We start from the raw sequence: 13,105 nt of genomic DNA on the forward strand, positions 1-13,105 counted from the left end.
GTTCTTTGGAAGTAAGCAAATTGAGATGAATCCATTAAGTTCTGATTTGGGATGTTAATGTTACATTTAGCAAAACCTCGCACCAATTAACCAACTGTTATTTGTCCATCTTCAAATTATTAGCAACAGCCAATAATTGTGTCCAAAATTGTTCCTTGCCAACAGATTAAAGGGATAATTTACCCAAAAATGAAAATGATCCCATAATTTACTCACTCTCAAGCCATTATATGACTTTCAGCCGAACACAATTGGAGCAAAAATATCCTGGCTATTCCAAGCTTTATAATGGGAGTGAATGGTACCATATTTTTGAAGCCCAAAAAAGTGAACAACAGTGAAGTTGTGCATTTTTGTAAGAAAAATATCCATATTCATAACTTTATAAACTGTAATAACTGGCTTCCTGTAATGGTCACGAGTCCTGGTCGAAGAGTGACTGGAAACTAGCGATTTCAGTTTATGAAGTTATAAATATGGATATTTTTTTTTACAAAACGCATTGCTTCGCTTCAGCAGGAATTTATTAACCCACTGGAGCTGTATGGATTACTATTATGATGGATGGATCATGGATACACTTTTTTGGGGCTTCAAAAAAAATTCACTCCCATTATAAAGCTTGGAAGAGCAAGGATATTTTTTTAATATAACTCTGATTGTGTTCGGCTGAAAGAAGAAAGTAATATAAACTGGCTTGTGGGTGAGTAAATTGTCGGATAACTTTAATTTTTAGGTGAACTATCCCTTTAACTTCTGATTACAATTTGTTTTTACAATATTGTGTTAATTTCAATCAACTTTCTGTATGTCTCACTTGCATTGTATTATGTTTATTTCGGCATTATGAAATGTGTAAATTATTTGTCTTTACAGTCACCAGAGAACGAGTTGCATGGGTCTATGAAGCAAACAGAGAGTGAAATTTGCAGATCTGTGCTTTTTCTGAATGTGACGTGGGAGAGTTTCTGGGGTTGTTTTGTTGACTCATCCCTCTGCCTCCAGTGGGAGTGTTGTGAATGTGTGTGTACGCCTGTGGCATCTCTTCACCTCTGTAAGTGTCAGGCTGTCTGAATGATCAGCTTTATGAGACCTGACCTTTAAATACAAGAGTCTGAGCAGCCCCCTCTCTCTCAGTCTTCCTTTCTCTGACCATGTGTGACAGGATCTGCCTCGGGCAAACTCTCTGTCCAGATGAATATGGACTTTGACAGCGATGCGTTGTCTTTTCAAGTCATTAAGTTTTTGTTTTTTTCTTAACCGCTGTATATACTCACAGCCCAATCTCTCACAGATCAAATGCCACTGAATTATGGTATTTTGACTATTTTAGGTCGGAAAAGAGGGACCGCTTATCTGTTTTCCCCTCCCCCATCCCCAACGCCCCATTAACAAGAATAGTCATCCTTGCAGCACACTTCACCTGTTCCCACAATCCAACAGCTGAGACTGCAAGTGGGCCTCCTGTCGGTCTGGACCACAGACCAGTTTAATCCGGTTTAAGGTGTTTTCAGCTTATATGTGCTGCATTAATAAGAGCAACAGAGAGAGAAAAGCACTAGCCAATCAAAATGCTGTATTTGACTGATTTCATCATAGCTGTCATTATATTTGGTGGCTATTTAGATATATAGGATCACAACAGTGTGGTTATTGTTAACTAATATACTAAACTATGGTCATTGAAATAAAGCTGAAATAAAATTAAATATAAAAATTAAATTAAATTTAAAAAAACGTAAATGCATATTTGAAATGTTGCCTTGGCAACTAACTAAAAAAAGTTGAAGTATAAGTATTAAAATTACTCAATTTAAAACTAAAATAACATTTAAGATAAATAAAAATATGAAAAAACTAATAAATATATATAAAATAGTATATAAATAATACAACAAATTCCGGAATAAAAATAAAACTAAAATACTTTCGAATCACATGAGCTAATATTTTATTCACAATAGAACATAGATAACATAACAAATGTTTACATGGAGAAATTTTACACTAATTTTATCCACTAAATGAGCTCATCTCAAATTTGATGCCTGCTAAAGGTCTCAAAAAAGTTGGCACGGGGGCAACAAATGGCTGAAAAATCAAGAAATTTTCTAGCAACTAGCAACTGATTAAGTTAATTGATATCAGGTCTGTAACATGGTTAGCTATAAAAAGAATGTCTTAGAGAGGCAGAGTCTTTCAAAAGTAAAGATGGGCTGTTTTGAAAAGAAGAGGAGAGGCGACACCGTGGTAAACATGCCCCCGTCTCAACTATTTTGAGACCTGTAGCAGGCATCAAATTTGAAATTAGCTCATTTTGTGCATAAAATTGTAAAATTTCTCAGTTTAAACATTTGTTATGTTATCCATGTTCTATTGTGAATAAAATATTGAAAGTCTTTTAGTTTTCATTTTATTCAAATTTAATTCCGTAATTCAGGTTGTTCAACAATAACACTACATCATGGTTGAAGCCTAGAACCAATCAGCTTAACCAATCAGCTTGACCAATCAGCATTCAGGATCAGAACTATATTGTTTTAACATGATTATCTTGTCTTCATAACAAAATATTCTGTCTTCTTTGTCTTTTTCTGACTCAACTGATGTGCTGTTTGGGAAATGCCCTGCATGTACACACACACAGAGATGCTCTTAAAATGACTGTTCAAGTCTGTGAGTCACACTGTGTGTGGTGGTTTGAATGTGTGCATAAATATGTGTATCTGTACTGTTCAATTTGGTCAGACAGACTGTTCAATGTTTCGTCTAGACAACCACTGGCTCATTCACTCGTTCTTTTATTGATCATTTCATAGATTAAAACTTTTGGACAGTGTTCGTGTCCAAGAGAGTGAGCAGACACTATTACATGTCTGGAAAAACCACCAAACAGGAAAGCTTGTACACAGAGAAACTTTTTATAGCTCAATGGGTTGCGCTTTTATAGCTCAAGAGGATTAATAGTGTTCGCAATTATGTTTAACTGAAATATCAACTTAGTTTCAGAATCCCCTCCCCCCTAAAATTCTAAATGATTTTATAAAAGACTATTGCAACTCAGATCATTTGGTTTTAAAAGAATTGGATGAGAAATGTTTATAAATCTAAACATTTGATTGAAGATGTTGGCAAATCAGAGTACAGTTAGATGTGAGAATATATAAATAAGTTTCCATTAGCTCTCAATGGTATATAGGAGAAGCCACTTAAAACATCTCATTTGTGACTAAAAAGGATTATTGATTGATTGATTCTTTCAGAGGGATTTATTGATTGATTGATTTCACAGAATTATTCACACTTTCCCCCAAAACAAATGCAGAAAAAAACTGTGGATTGATGACTGAAATTATATATATATATATATATATATATATATATATATATATATATATATATATATATATATATATATATATATATATATATATGTCATCTGTTGCATTTGAGTGGGAGAGAAATCCCCATTTCCTGTTGACACAGGTGTGTGGTCATGTCTGTGTGTTCTCATACAACAGTTTGGTGCTTTCTTGTGTTAATTTTGGTAGGGTTACCTTGACGACGGGACTTTCCCACCCTAAACAAAGTGTGTTATGTAGCGTCTAAATCCAGTGTGCTGACCATGGGCGGCATTGAACCTCTGTCTGATCTGCTTATGAAGACGAGTGTGAGGATAAAGGGAGGCAGATCTTATTGAGGCACGAGTGGGAGGAGAGAGAGAAAAGGTAGTGAAACTGTACGAAGGAAGGTTCAGGTTAGTGAACAGTATCTGCAGGTACAAGACTGACTGACTACCCAGCAGGCACAACAGATGTTTCCTCTTTATATCTAAAGACCGGTGAAGCACAAACACACACGAACAGACACAAAGTCTAGCACTGCACAGACACAGAACAGGATCTGATAATGCACAAGTGCCACAACATACCGCCCATACTTTTACTAACAGGTAATGTACTGCCATGACTTGTAAAAAAGAATTGTTGGTTTAACTTTAAAAAGTAAGTTACCTGGTTGCCTTGAAATTTGAAATTTGAGTCAATACTATGGAGGCGATTGGTTTATGTTATCTGAACTACATCAATTGTTGATTTGACAAAAGAAAAAAATGTTATGATAACAAATCATGAAAATATTTTTTACAGTGCACTTACCGGTATAACTTTCTCTCGAACACTTAGAGTTTAAATTAGTCCCTAGTCAATCACCACATATACGAGAGACCATTATGCCTGTGAATGGGGTCGGTCTTACCTCAAACGTAAACATACTAAAGTAAGAGCTGACGAAGTGAAGCTGCACGGTCTGTTATCATAGCGCAGGTATGACCGCGCTCTCTGACCTTATTTAGAAGAACCCAGTTGCGCTGAGCAAGATTAGCTCAAAATACACTCACATACTCTCAAGGCCAGACACACCTCATGAATTCTCAAAGTCACCCTTGCTCAAACACACACACTAACATATATGTATTCCTCACTGCATTCCTTCTCTTAGCACATCAATGTTAACACTTTTATCACTCATATGAATCTGCAGTCAAGCTAAGTATACATTAGCAGAGTGTTTGTGCTTGACATGTACTCTTCCTCAATGAATAGAGACAGCCTGCTGCGACTAATTAGCTTCTTAGCATTGGCTGGATAATGATGCACTTGTGAAGTGATGCTCTTAGCAGGGCAAGTGGCGCCACCGCCATCCATGACATGTGTGTACTGACTCCCAGAGGGCAGGAAGTGGGAAGGAAAGCACAAGAGAGCAAGGCGAATAAGATGTAAGAGTGTGAATATTTTGTATTTTCAGTTAGCTGGTTTTTCATCTGGTCGCGGATGTAGCCTATAGGTTGAGCCGTGGTGCTCTAGCAGGAAACAGGTTTGAATATATACCACTTTGACTTGATCTTCTTTCCATAGAGATGCACCCTATTGGCCACTGCTGGTAGTCAGTATTGGAGATTTAATTTTAGACTCTTGTTTCTATCTGGGTTTTGATTACTTTTCCTGTCTTGAAGTTCTAACTTGAAGGAAAGTGTTTAAGTACGCTGCTCCCTTAAGAGCACATAAACCACATAGACATACCAAGATAGCCGATAAAAAGTAATAATATTAATAAAAGACATGTGTATGTGGTTTAATATTTATAAGATAGACATACATAATCGTAATATTAATAAAAGATTAGTATCGTCACTTAGTGTAATGTAGTGTAAAATAAAATGATCAGATATTCATGCCGTCAGTGCAATTGTAATTTACAACAGTAATACATTTCTGCCTTAATTTCTATAATAAGAGTTAAAACATAACAATAATAATTAATTAATGATAATTAACTGTAATAATATTAATAACCGACATCAAACCGTCCGTGAACATGTAAATGTGGCATTAAATAATTTAAATATTAACTTAAAATCTTTTTTATATATATAAAGTAAATAATTTTAAGAGGTTTGATTAAAAATATATATATATATATATATATATATATATATATATATATATATATATATATATATATATATATATATATATATATATGGGAACCTGTATAACTCCTTGAACTCTACTTTCCACTTTTTTTTGTTTTTCATTTCAGAATTCAAAACAAACAATTTTTCCATACTAAATTAAGTATTTGATCCCTAACATTACTGGTTTTGTTTTATTTATTTATAGCCAAAATGTTACAGATTTTTTTTTTGTTAGATTTTTATTTTTAGATTAATTTTTTTTTTTTTTTAAGGCTGTGACATGAAATTAATTATCAGCTTATTGATCTCAGCTAGAATTTTAATATCGGTGCATCCCTAGTTTTCCCATTTCTCTTCCTCTCTGACATCAGGAACGGAGATGCAGATCACATGAATGCTAAATGTTTTGCAAATTGGGCCATGCTGTGTTCCATCTGCCTCTGTTGCCTCTGTGATGTCTCCTAGGGAACAGGTTGCCCCCTACAGCCCAGAGCAAAGCATGCAGCCCAAAGCACAGCCTGTGAAAACTGAGAACAGAAACATAATGATACAGGCCGCATGTGGAATCCGAGTCTTTCTCAGGAGTGGGTTTGCACACTCCCCAGACGCACAGAGATGTGTGCGGTGACAAGCTTTTGTTTGATGTAATGGCTCTGTCTTGTTGTGGTTAGAGTGTGTGCGAGAGAAAAGAATGCTGGGTGGGGATGTGGTTTAAAGCCTGTGACACAGTGTGTGTGTATTTGACAGTGAAAAAAAAGTTTGTGTGTAATAAAGGATTGCAAGTCAGTCAGAGCATGTATGGTCCAGATGGGTTTACTGCACTTTTCCAGTTCTGCATCGTTATTTTTCAGTTTTCGAACACCTCTAGCTCAAGATAAGTGTGTGTTTGTGTGTATTGAAGCTTTGGTTTATATATAGCTCAGTTCAAGCGCAGGGTGTGTCTTCATTCCTTCAGCGCTGCTTCTGTGTGGATACATACATCAAACTATGACAAATCAGCTATGCGTCGTACAGTCATTAGAGCTGCTACTTTACAATTTTTACAGTTATTGATAGGAACATCCATCAGCATCTATTCACTAAGAAGATCTGATTTCCCATCATCCTCTTCACTGGTAGTGGTATTACAAAATGGCTTGTACAGGGCTTACTAGATTTTCACTATTTGGTTGCTAAGGTGTTGCTATTCTGTTGCTTTTCAGTTTCTAAAGTGTTTCTAGGGTGTTCTATGTGGTTGCTAAGGAGTTGCTATGCATTTACTAGTGTGTTTTGGTGGGTGGTAAGACATTGCTATGTTAAGATGTTGCTATGCAGTTGATAAAGTCTTCTCGTGGGTGCTCAGGCATTGCTAGGTGATTGCTCTATTGTTTTGGCTGGTTGCTAAGGCATTGCTATGAGGTTATTAGGGTATCCTTGCTAAGGTGTTATAGATGTGGTTTCTAAGGCTTTGCTATGAGGTTGCTTGGTATTCTTAGTTGGGTGTTAAGGTGTTGCTAGGGTGCTCTGGGTGGGTGCTAGTAGGTTGCTTATACTGGCCCAAATCAGATCTTGGGTCCACCCTTTAAAGTACATTTTAATGAGTTTAATAATCCACCAGACAAGAATTGTCTGTTAAATCAAAGTAACAGCACACCTATCCTCATTAAAATGCATGATTTGAGGAATCATTCAAGTCCATATTACAAATGGTGAGAGACTAGTTGCGCACAAACGTTTTTAATACTTAGAGGTTTGTTTAAATCGCTAAAGCTAGAGTGAGCAACAGTAACATTCACCACTAATTAGTCTTCGCAGCTGAAAAGCGACAGTGTAGTATGTTCCTGTTGTAATGAAGGTTAAAAAAAAAGCCAACACAGCGATCTGTCGTTATGGTCCAGCCACTCAGGGAGAGTGTTATGATTGGACATTCCGCGCATAGCTTCTCTCACCAGGGTTGGAGGAGCGAACTAGAAGCACTCTCACTCCTGGATGAACAAACGAGTGCAGAAAACCCAACTATCCATTCTTACTGTAGCCTCCTTCTAAAACAAACACCCATTCTCTTGCCCCAAAGATAGCTTTGGAAAAAAACACGTTCAAAAGCCCTAAAGACAACAGTGTTTGCAATGGAAACCCAATTATAGGCCATTAAGGGTTTTTTTGTCGAGATCATCCACCTCGTGCTGTCATATGTTGGTTCGGGCAGACTTACAGGTATACAAGCAATTACTTTCCATACAAAGTGAAAAAGACCAGCAATGCAAAGCTCAGAACTCTGGGAGGTAAACGTGGCTGTCGCTGTGAAGAGGAAAGCATGCTGTAATTTACTGCTCTTGTGCCCCCCTCAAGATCCCTTCATTGGTGATAAATCCCATGAACAGAATCCTGAGCGAGGTATCAGTGTGCCCCAGCGATTGTTTTCTTACACCACAGGCCACAATGATTAATATGTTCTGCAGAGAGTGTTCCAGAAAAGAGACACTCCTGAAAGATTTAACGCACTGTTTGTTCTCTTAGCACATTTGATTCTTACTGACTAATTCTATGTATCTTAGAATAGCAAACTATGCAACGGTTGGATAATTTAAGTTTTCAAGACATTAGTAGGGATGCACAATATATCAGTACCATACTGTATTAGAGAGATAGCATTCAAAAATTTGGGGTTGGTAAGATTTATATAGTGTATGTGTACATGTATATGCCAGCTAGTAAGAGCGTTAGAGCTATGCGAGTAACCCTCACTCTCCTGGCCTCAAGAGGCGCACTAGCATCTGACGCTATGTTCTTTAGCATCCTTGTTAGTGTGCCCGCCTCTCATGCCGGAGAGTAGGACCGGAGGGGTTACATTGGTGCTGTGGGAGTGAGGTTTTATATATATATATATACAGCTATGGAAAAAATTAAAAGACCACTTAACATTGATTTCTGAACTTGGATTGGTCTCTTAATTTTTCCATAGCTGTATATGTATATGTATATATATATATATATATATATATATATATATATGTGTGTGTGTGTGTGTTTGTGTAAATGTATATATGTAGGGGATATATATACCGTTTTTTACAATTAGATTAACTTTGCCTTCATCTTATGCTACCTTAAAGTTAATCTTTAAAACTGTTTGAATTTTGTAACACTGTAAAATTTTATAATAAGCAAATCTCAAAATTCAGCATATTGTAGATTATAATGTTTTGATGCCTAAATTTACGTGTAGCATTTAAAATGACTGATTTTAGTTTTATTTTTTTCATTTATTTAGAGAAAAAATATTTTATTTTATTTTATAATATATAATACAATATTTTTTTATTTTTTTATAAATTATTTTTTTATACATTTATTTATATTTTATTTATTTATAAAAATAATAATATTCATAAAATAAAATAAATTAAATAAATTAAAATTAATCTTGAATATTAATATCAGTGCATTGCTAGATTTTCTGTTAATTTTGAACCAGTAACACGACCTATTTGTCTAAATCACGTCATGCCTCTGCTTGAATAACCTCTACAAAGAGATTGAGAGGTCAAGCAGCAGATGAGAATGTTCTTAGTGGCAAAGACTCATGGGAAACCTGCAGCTCACCTTCCTAAATGACAAATCAATATCTCTTGTCTGCCTCAGAGTCTCATGTGTCTTTTATCTGAGCTGGAGTTTAGATGGAAGAAAGTTCAATTTATTATTTAAAGTCTCCATATTTGATGCACTGAACTGCTAACAAGCAGTTGAGTTGTGTATGTGTACTCATTTAGGGAACTCTTTAATAGGCATTTATCGGTGTGCCTTGACTGATGTCACTGCAGTGCCCTAGGGGGCATTAAGTGGTCTCGAACATGTTTGCTTCGGAGAATCGCCTGGAGTTCTGTGATACAGGCTTTATCATACAGGTACAGAGTAGCAGATTGGAGTCCAGTTTTTGCCCAGTCAACATATCACCTCGCTAGGCTGATTGTAAAATCCATAGATGAGGCATAGCTGGGAAACTGATTGACCAGTAGGAATGTAGACTCATTAGGCTAATGGTTTCATAGGCTGACTTGACATATTCATAGTGCCGTGCATGCCGACAACACGTGCAAAGACCGTTGAAGGTTTCGGTGGAATGTCAATGTTTGTATTTGGACAAGTGTATGTGATATTTTGAGAGATACCATAGGAAGAACATTTAGCAAGCATTTATATAACTGAGTAATAGTAGAGCCTTGGCCTGGTGGTTAGCGCACATGCTAAAAATACAACGAGCTGTAGTTCAATATCTCTTTCTGCCATCATTTCCTGTTCTTTCTCTATAACAGGGTTTTGACAAATATGTTGGTCATCAAAATATGTTGATTGCCTTGTGAGGAACCCTCTTCCTAAAATATAAAGGCAGTTGTATATTTAAATTTGTACAACCCATATACACTAGTTCAAAAGTTTGTGGTTAGTTAAGGGTTAATGTTTTTGAAAGAAGTCTCTTATGCTCACCAAGGCTGGATTCAGTTAAAACAGTAATATTGTCAAATAGTATTACTATTTAAACTGTTTTCTCTGTTAATATCTTTTAAAATGTAATTTATTCCTGTGATAGAATTTATTTATTTATTTTTTGTACACTGACCTATTTTAAGGTACAGATGTTAAATGTTTTATGCTGTCTTTTATGTGTTTTTTATATAGTGCAGTTTGTTCTTCCCGTGCCTTCACACAATGTTAGTTTACAGCTCCAGCATAATGTGAGCTATTCCTTTCTCGGTAAAGCGTTTGTTTAGTCACTTTTCCTGTGTGTACCTCCTGAAGGCTGTAATGAAATCTCTCATGTGGAACGGCGGAACAAGGCTCGTGGCTGTTTGTCATGGATCATTCACATTGAGCTCACACACTCTCTGCTGTCCCTTTACTTCTGTCTTCTGCTGACTAGCCACACCATTTGCTTCCCTTGGCTGAACTGCCTGATGGGATTGGTAGCATCTCCTTCACAGTACACCGAATTGACTGTTGTGGTGATCCGTGCATCACTCGGATAGGTTTGACAGAACTTGTGGCTAGTGAGCGATGGGTCTATCTTTATGATTGTGTGATTTTTTTCGTTTTGCGATAGACAGCATTTTTCAGCCATGTCGAGACTCTACTTTCAGGTACATATATAGACACGCCACAGGTCTTTGCTATGATCCATGACCTTAAAACTAAAGATGGAGTGTGAGATAGAGAGAAAGAAAGAGGTTAAGCGGTTTGTACATGCCCAGAACAGGTGGAGAATGAATGTACAGGCCAGAGAAATAAAAGAAGATTGAGAGTGTGAGAGGAAGAACGAGAGAGAGAGTTGGTTAAAGAGTGCAACAAAAAGCACAAAATCAGCTGAATGTAAATGTGCCAGATAAGCCCAGCAGAAGAGATATTGTGTGTGTGTGTGTGTGTGTGTGAATCTACGGCCAGCCCCTCTGCTGACTTTGCTCCTCTCAAAGGAAAATTGATTTGGCCGGAGAGAGGTACTTAGATGAGTGGAAAAGAAGAATGACGGAGAGCGAGAACAGCGAGCGAAATGGAGAGAGAGAGAGAGAGAGAGAGAGAGGAGGAGGACGGAGAAGTAGGCTCTTCTGCACACCTATTTCTTTACCTCCAAAAAGTACACACCTGCTGTGTATGGTCAACAATGATTCACACATATTACAATGATAATCACTGCTAGTCTTTTGTGTCATGTGTAAATATCTGTATTGGAATAATTGCATGTTTTCTTTTGTTTGTTTGTTTGTTTTTTTGAATGAGAATTCTTGCATAATTGACTTACCCTCATGTCACTCCAAATACATTCTTTCTTCTGAGGAATATAAAAGAAGATATTTTGACGAACGTTTCAACTGTTTGGACCCCATTGACCATGGACAAAAATCAAAAAAATACATTTATCTTCATTTGTTCCTCAAAAGAAAGACTAACATGAGGGTTAGTAAATAATGACAGAATTTTCAATTTTTGAGAGAACCATAACAGTAATACAGATTCCTCAGGTGGCCACAAACCCTATCATCCAAGACATGTTTCCTGTTACTGGGTTTAAAACTGTCTTTCTTTTTAGCTGCATTTATAAATCTGAGCGTTCAACCTCTGCTTGATTTATGCATGCTCCATTAAAGACCTTGTCCTGCCAGCACTTACCTTTAACGAATGAGAACTTGTTGGGCGAGCTTACCACTCTGTCATCTACTGTTTTAATAGAATGTCAAATCACACTTAGCCTAGCATGCAAACACATACATTACTAATTAAGGTCGTCTGGCCTGCTACAGAAAATCAATGGTGTTTTAGCTCAATTTCTCTCTTTTTTTTTCTGTGCTGCTGAAATGGAGGTCAGCCAGTCCCTCCTCTTCGTCAAAACAGAAAAGGGGCATTTAAACATTACAAAAGGTCTTTTTTCTGATTTCACACCTGTAAAAAGATATGTTTCTTGTGTTGTATGGTAAATGATCTCACGATTACAGCACCTTGACTGTCATTTCATGTTTGAGATTATATGATTAGAGCGTCTGACCATGTCCTCACTGAACCGTTTGGCCACAAATGGTTTTAACACAAGCCATTCTGATTTATTGATTCAATCTCGAGTGATTCTTTGTCTTGTTTCATTGGCTCACTGAAACACACAGGAACTGTTCCACTACTATTTGGTATTTAATTGAATTATTCCCTTAAGTACACTTCATCTCTCTACATCTCTTCAGTCATCTCTCTCGCTTCAACAATTGGTTTCATCTGAGCTGCTGTGTCTCTCTTTAATCTTGTCTGGCTCTATCTTGTAGTCGTTTTCACCAGCAGTGTTTTTTTCCAAATCTTGAGGGTTTCATCCACCCTTCTGTGGTTTGCAAGCATTTGCAGGCTCCATATGTTAGCATTCTCTTTAAGTGTTGTGTTTTCTCTGTCTCTGCAGTGAGTAACTACAGTCATGTGCTGGAGGGCCAGTCAGACTCGGATGATGAAGATAAGCTTCACATTGTGGAGGAGGAAGGGAGTCTCCTGGACGGGGCTGACTGTGATAGCGTGGCCCCTGATGATGACCCTAACGGGACCGCCGACCCGGATGGCAGATGGGATGATGGTAAGCCCGCCTGTCCGTTGTGACATATTGTTATCAAGGATGCTCTGAATATTGAGTCTCATTTTGGGTTCATCTGATCCTGATAAGCAAGTTTCTCAGGGAGTGTTTACATAGGACATGTTAGATGTAACAGAACGCAGGTGTTTCAAGATGCATATTTTAAAAGTCGGACTATTTTTAAATTGATGCGCTGTCTTGTGGCAGGATGCTCCAAAAACAGTGCTAGACATGACATCCGTCTGAATGGCTGTAGCAGCGGTGCTTTTCCGTGAGGAAAAAAGCTAAAAGCTAAAACACAGCACTGTCTTCACTCTCATCGCATATATATATATATATATATATATATATATATAAGATAAATCGCATATATATATATATATATATATATATATATAAGATAAATCGCATATATATATATAAAATAAGATAAATAACAAATTATGAATGGGAGAAACTGCAATGCGCAATATGGCGGAATGCGTCCCGCCTTCTAAACAAATGAGCCATTGGCTGATTGGTAAAGTAATTGCGTCACTGCAGCTGAAAAATAAGCT

At 36.9% G+C, this 13,105-nt stretch overlaps 1 protein-coding gene across 4 annotated transcripts in view; it reads left to right on the forward strand.

Annotated features, from left to right (window-relative positions):
* zeb1b (zinc finger E-box binding homeobox 1b) overlaps window positions 1-13,105 on the forward strand; it is a 69,751-nt gene that overhangs the window by 38,448 nt on the left and 18,198 nt on the right. For 3 of the 4 annotated variants that reach the window (XM_067370234.1, XM_067370235.1, XM_067370232.1), the window contains exon 2: window positions 12,384-12,551. In XM_067370234.1, the coding sequence (XP_067226335.1) occupies window positions 12,384-12,551 (168 nt within the window). Of the gene's footprint in view, window positions 1-11,069; window positions 11,097-12,383; window positions 12,552-13,105 lie in introns of those variants that run through there. The other variant, XM_067370233.1, reaches the window with a different exon arrangement.

Source organism: Chanodichthys erythropterus, chromosome 19, assembly GCF_024489055.1.
Source record: "Chanodichthys erythropterus isolate Z2021 chromosome 19, ASM2448905v1, whole genome shotgun sequence".
In the NCBI taxonomy this organism is placed as follows: Eukaryota; Metazoa; Chordata; class Actinopteri; order Cypriniformes; family Xenocyprididae; genus Chanodichthys; species Chanodichthys erythropterus.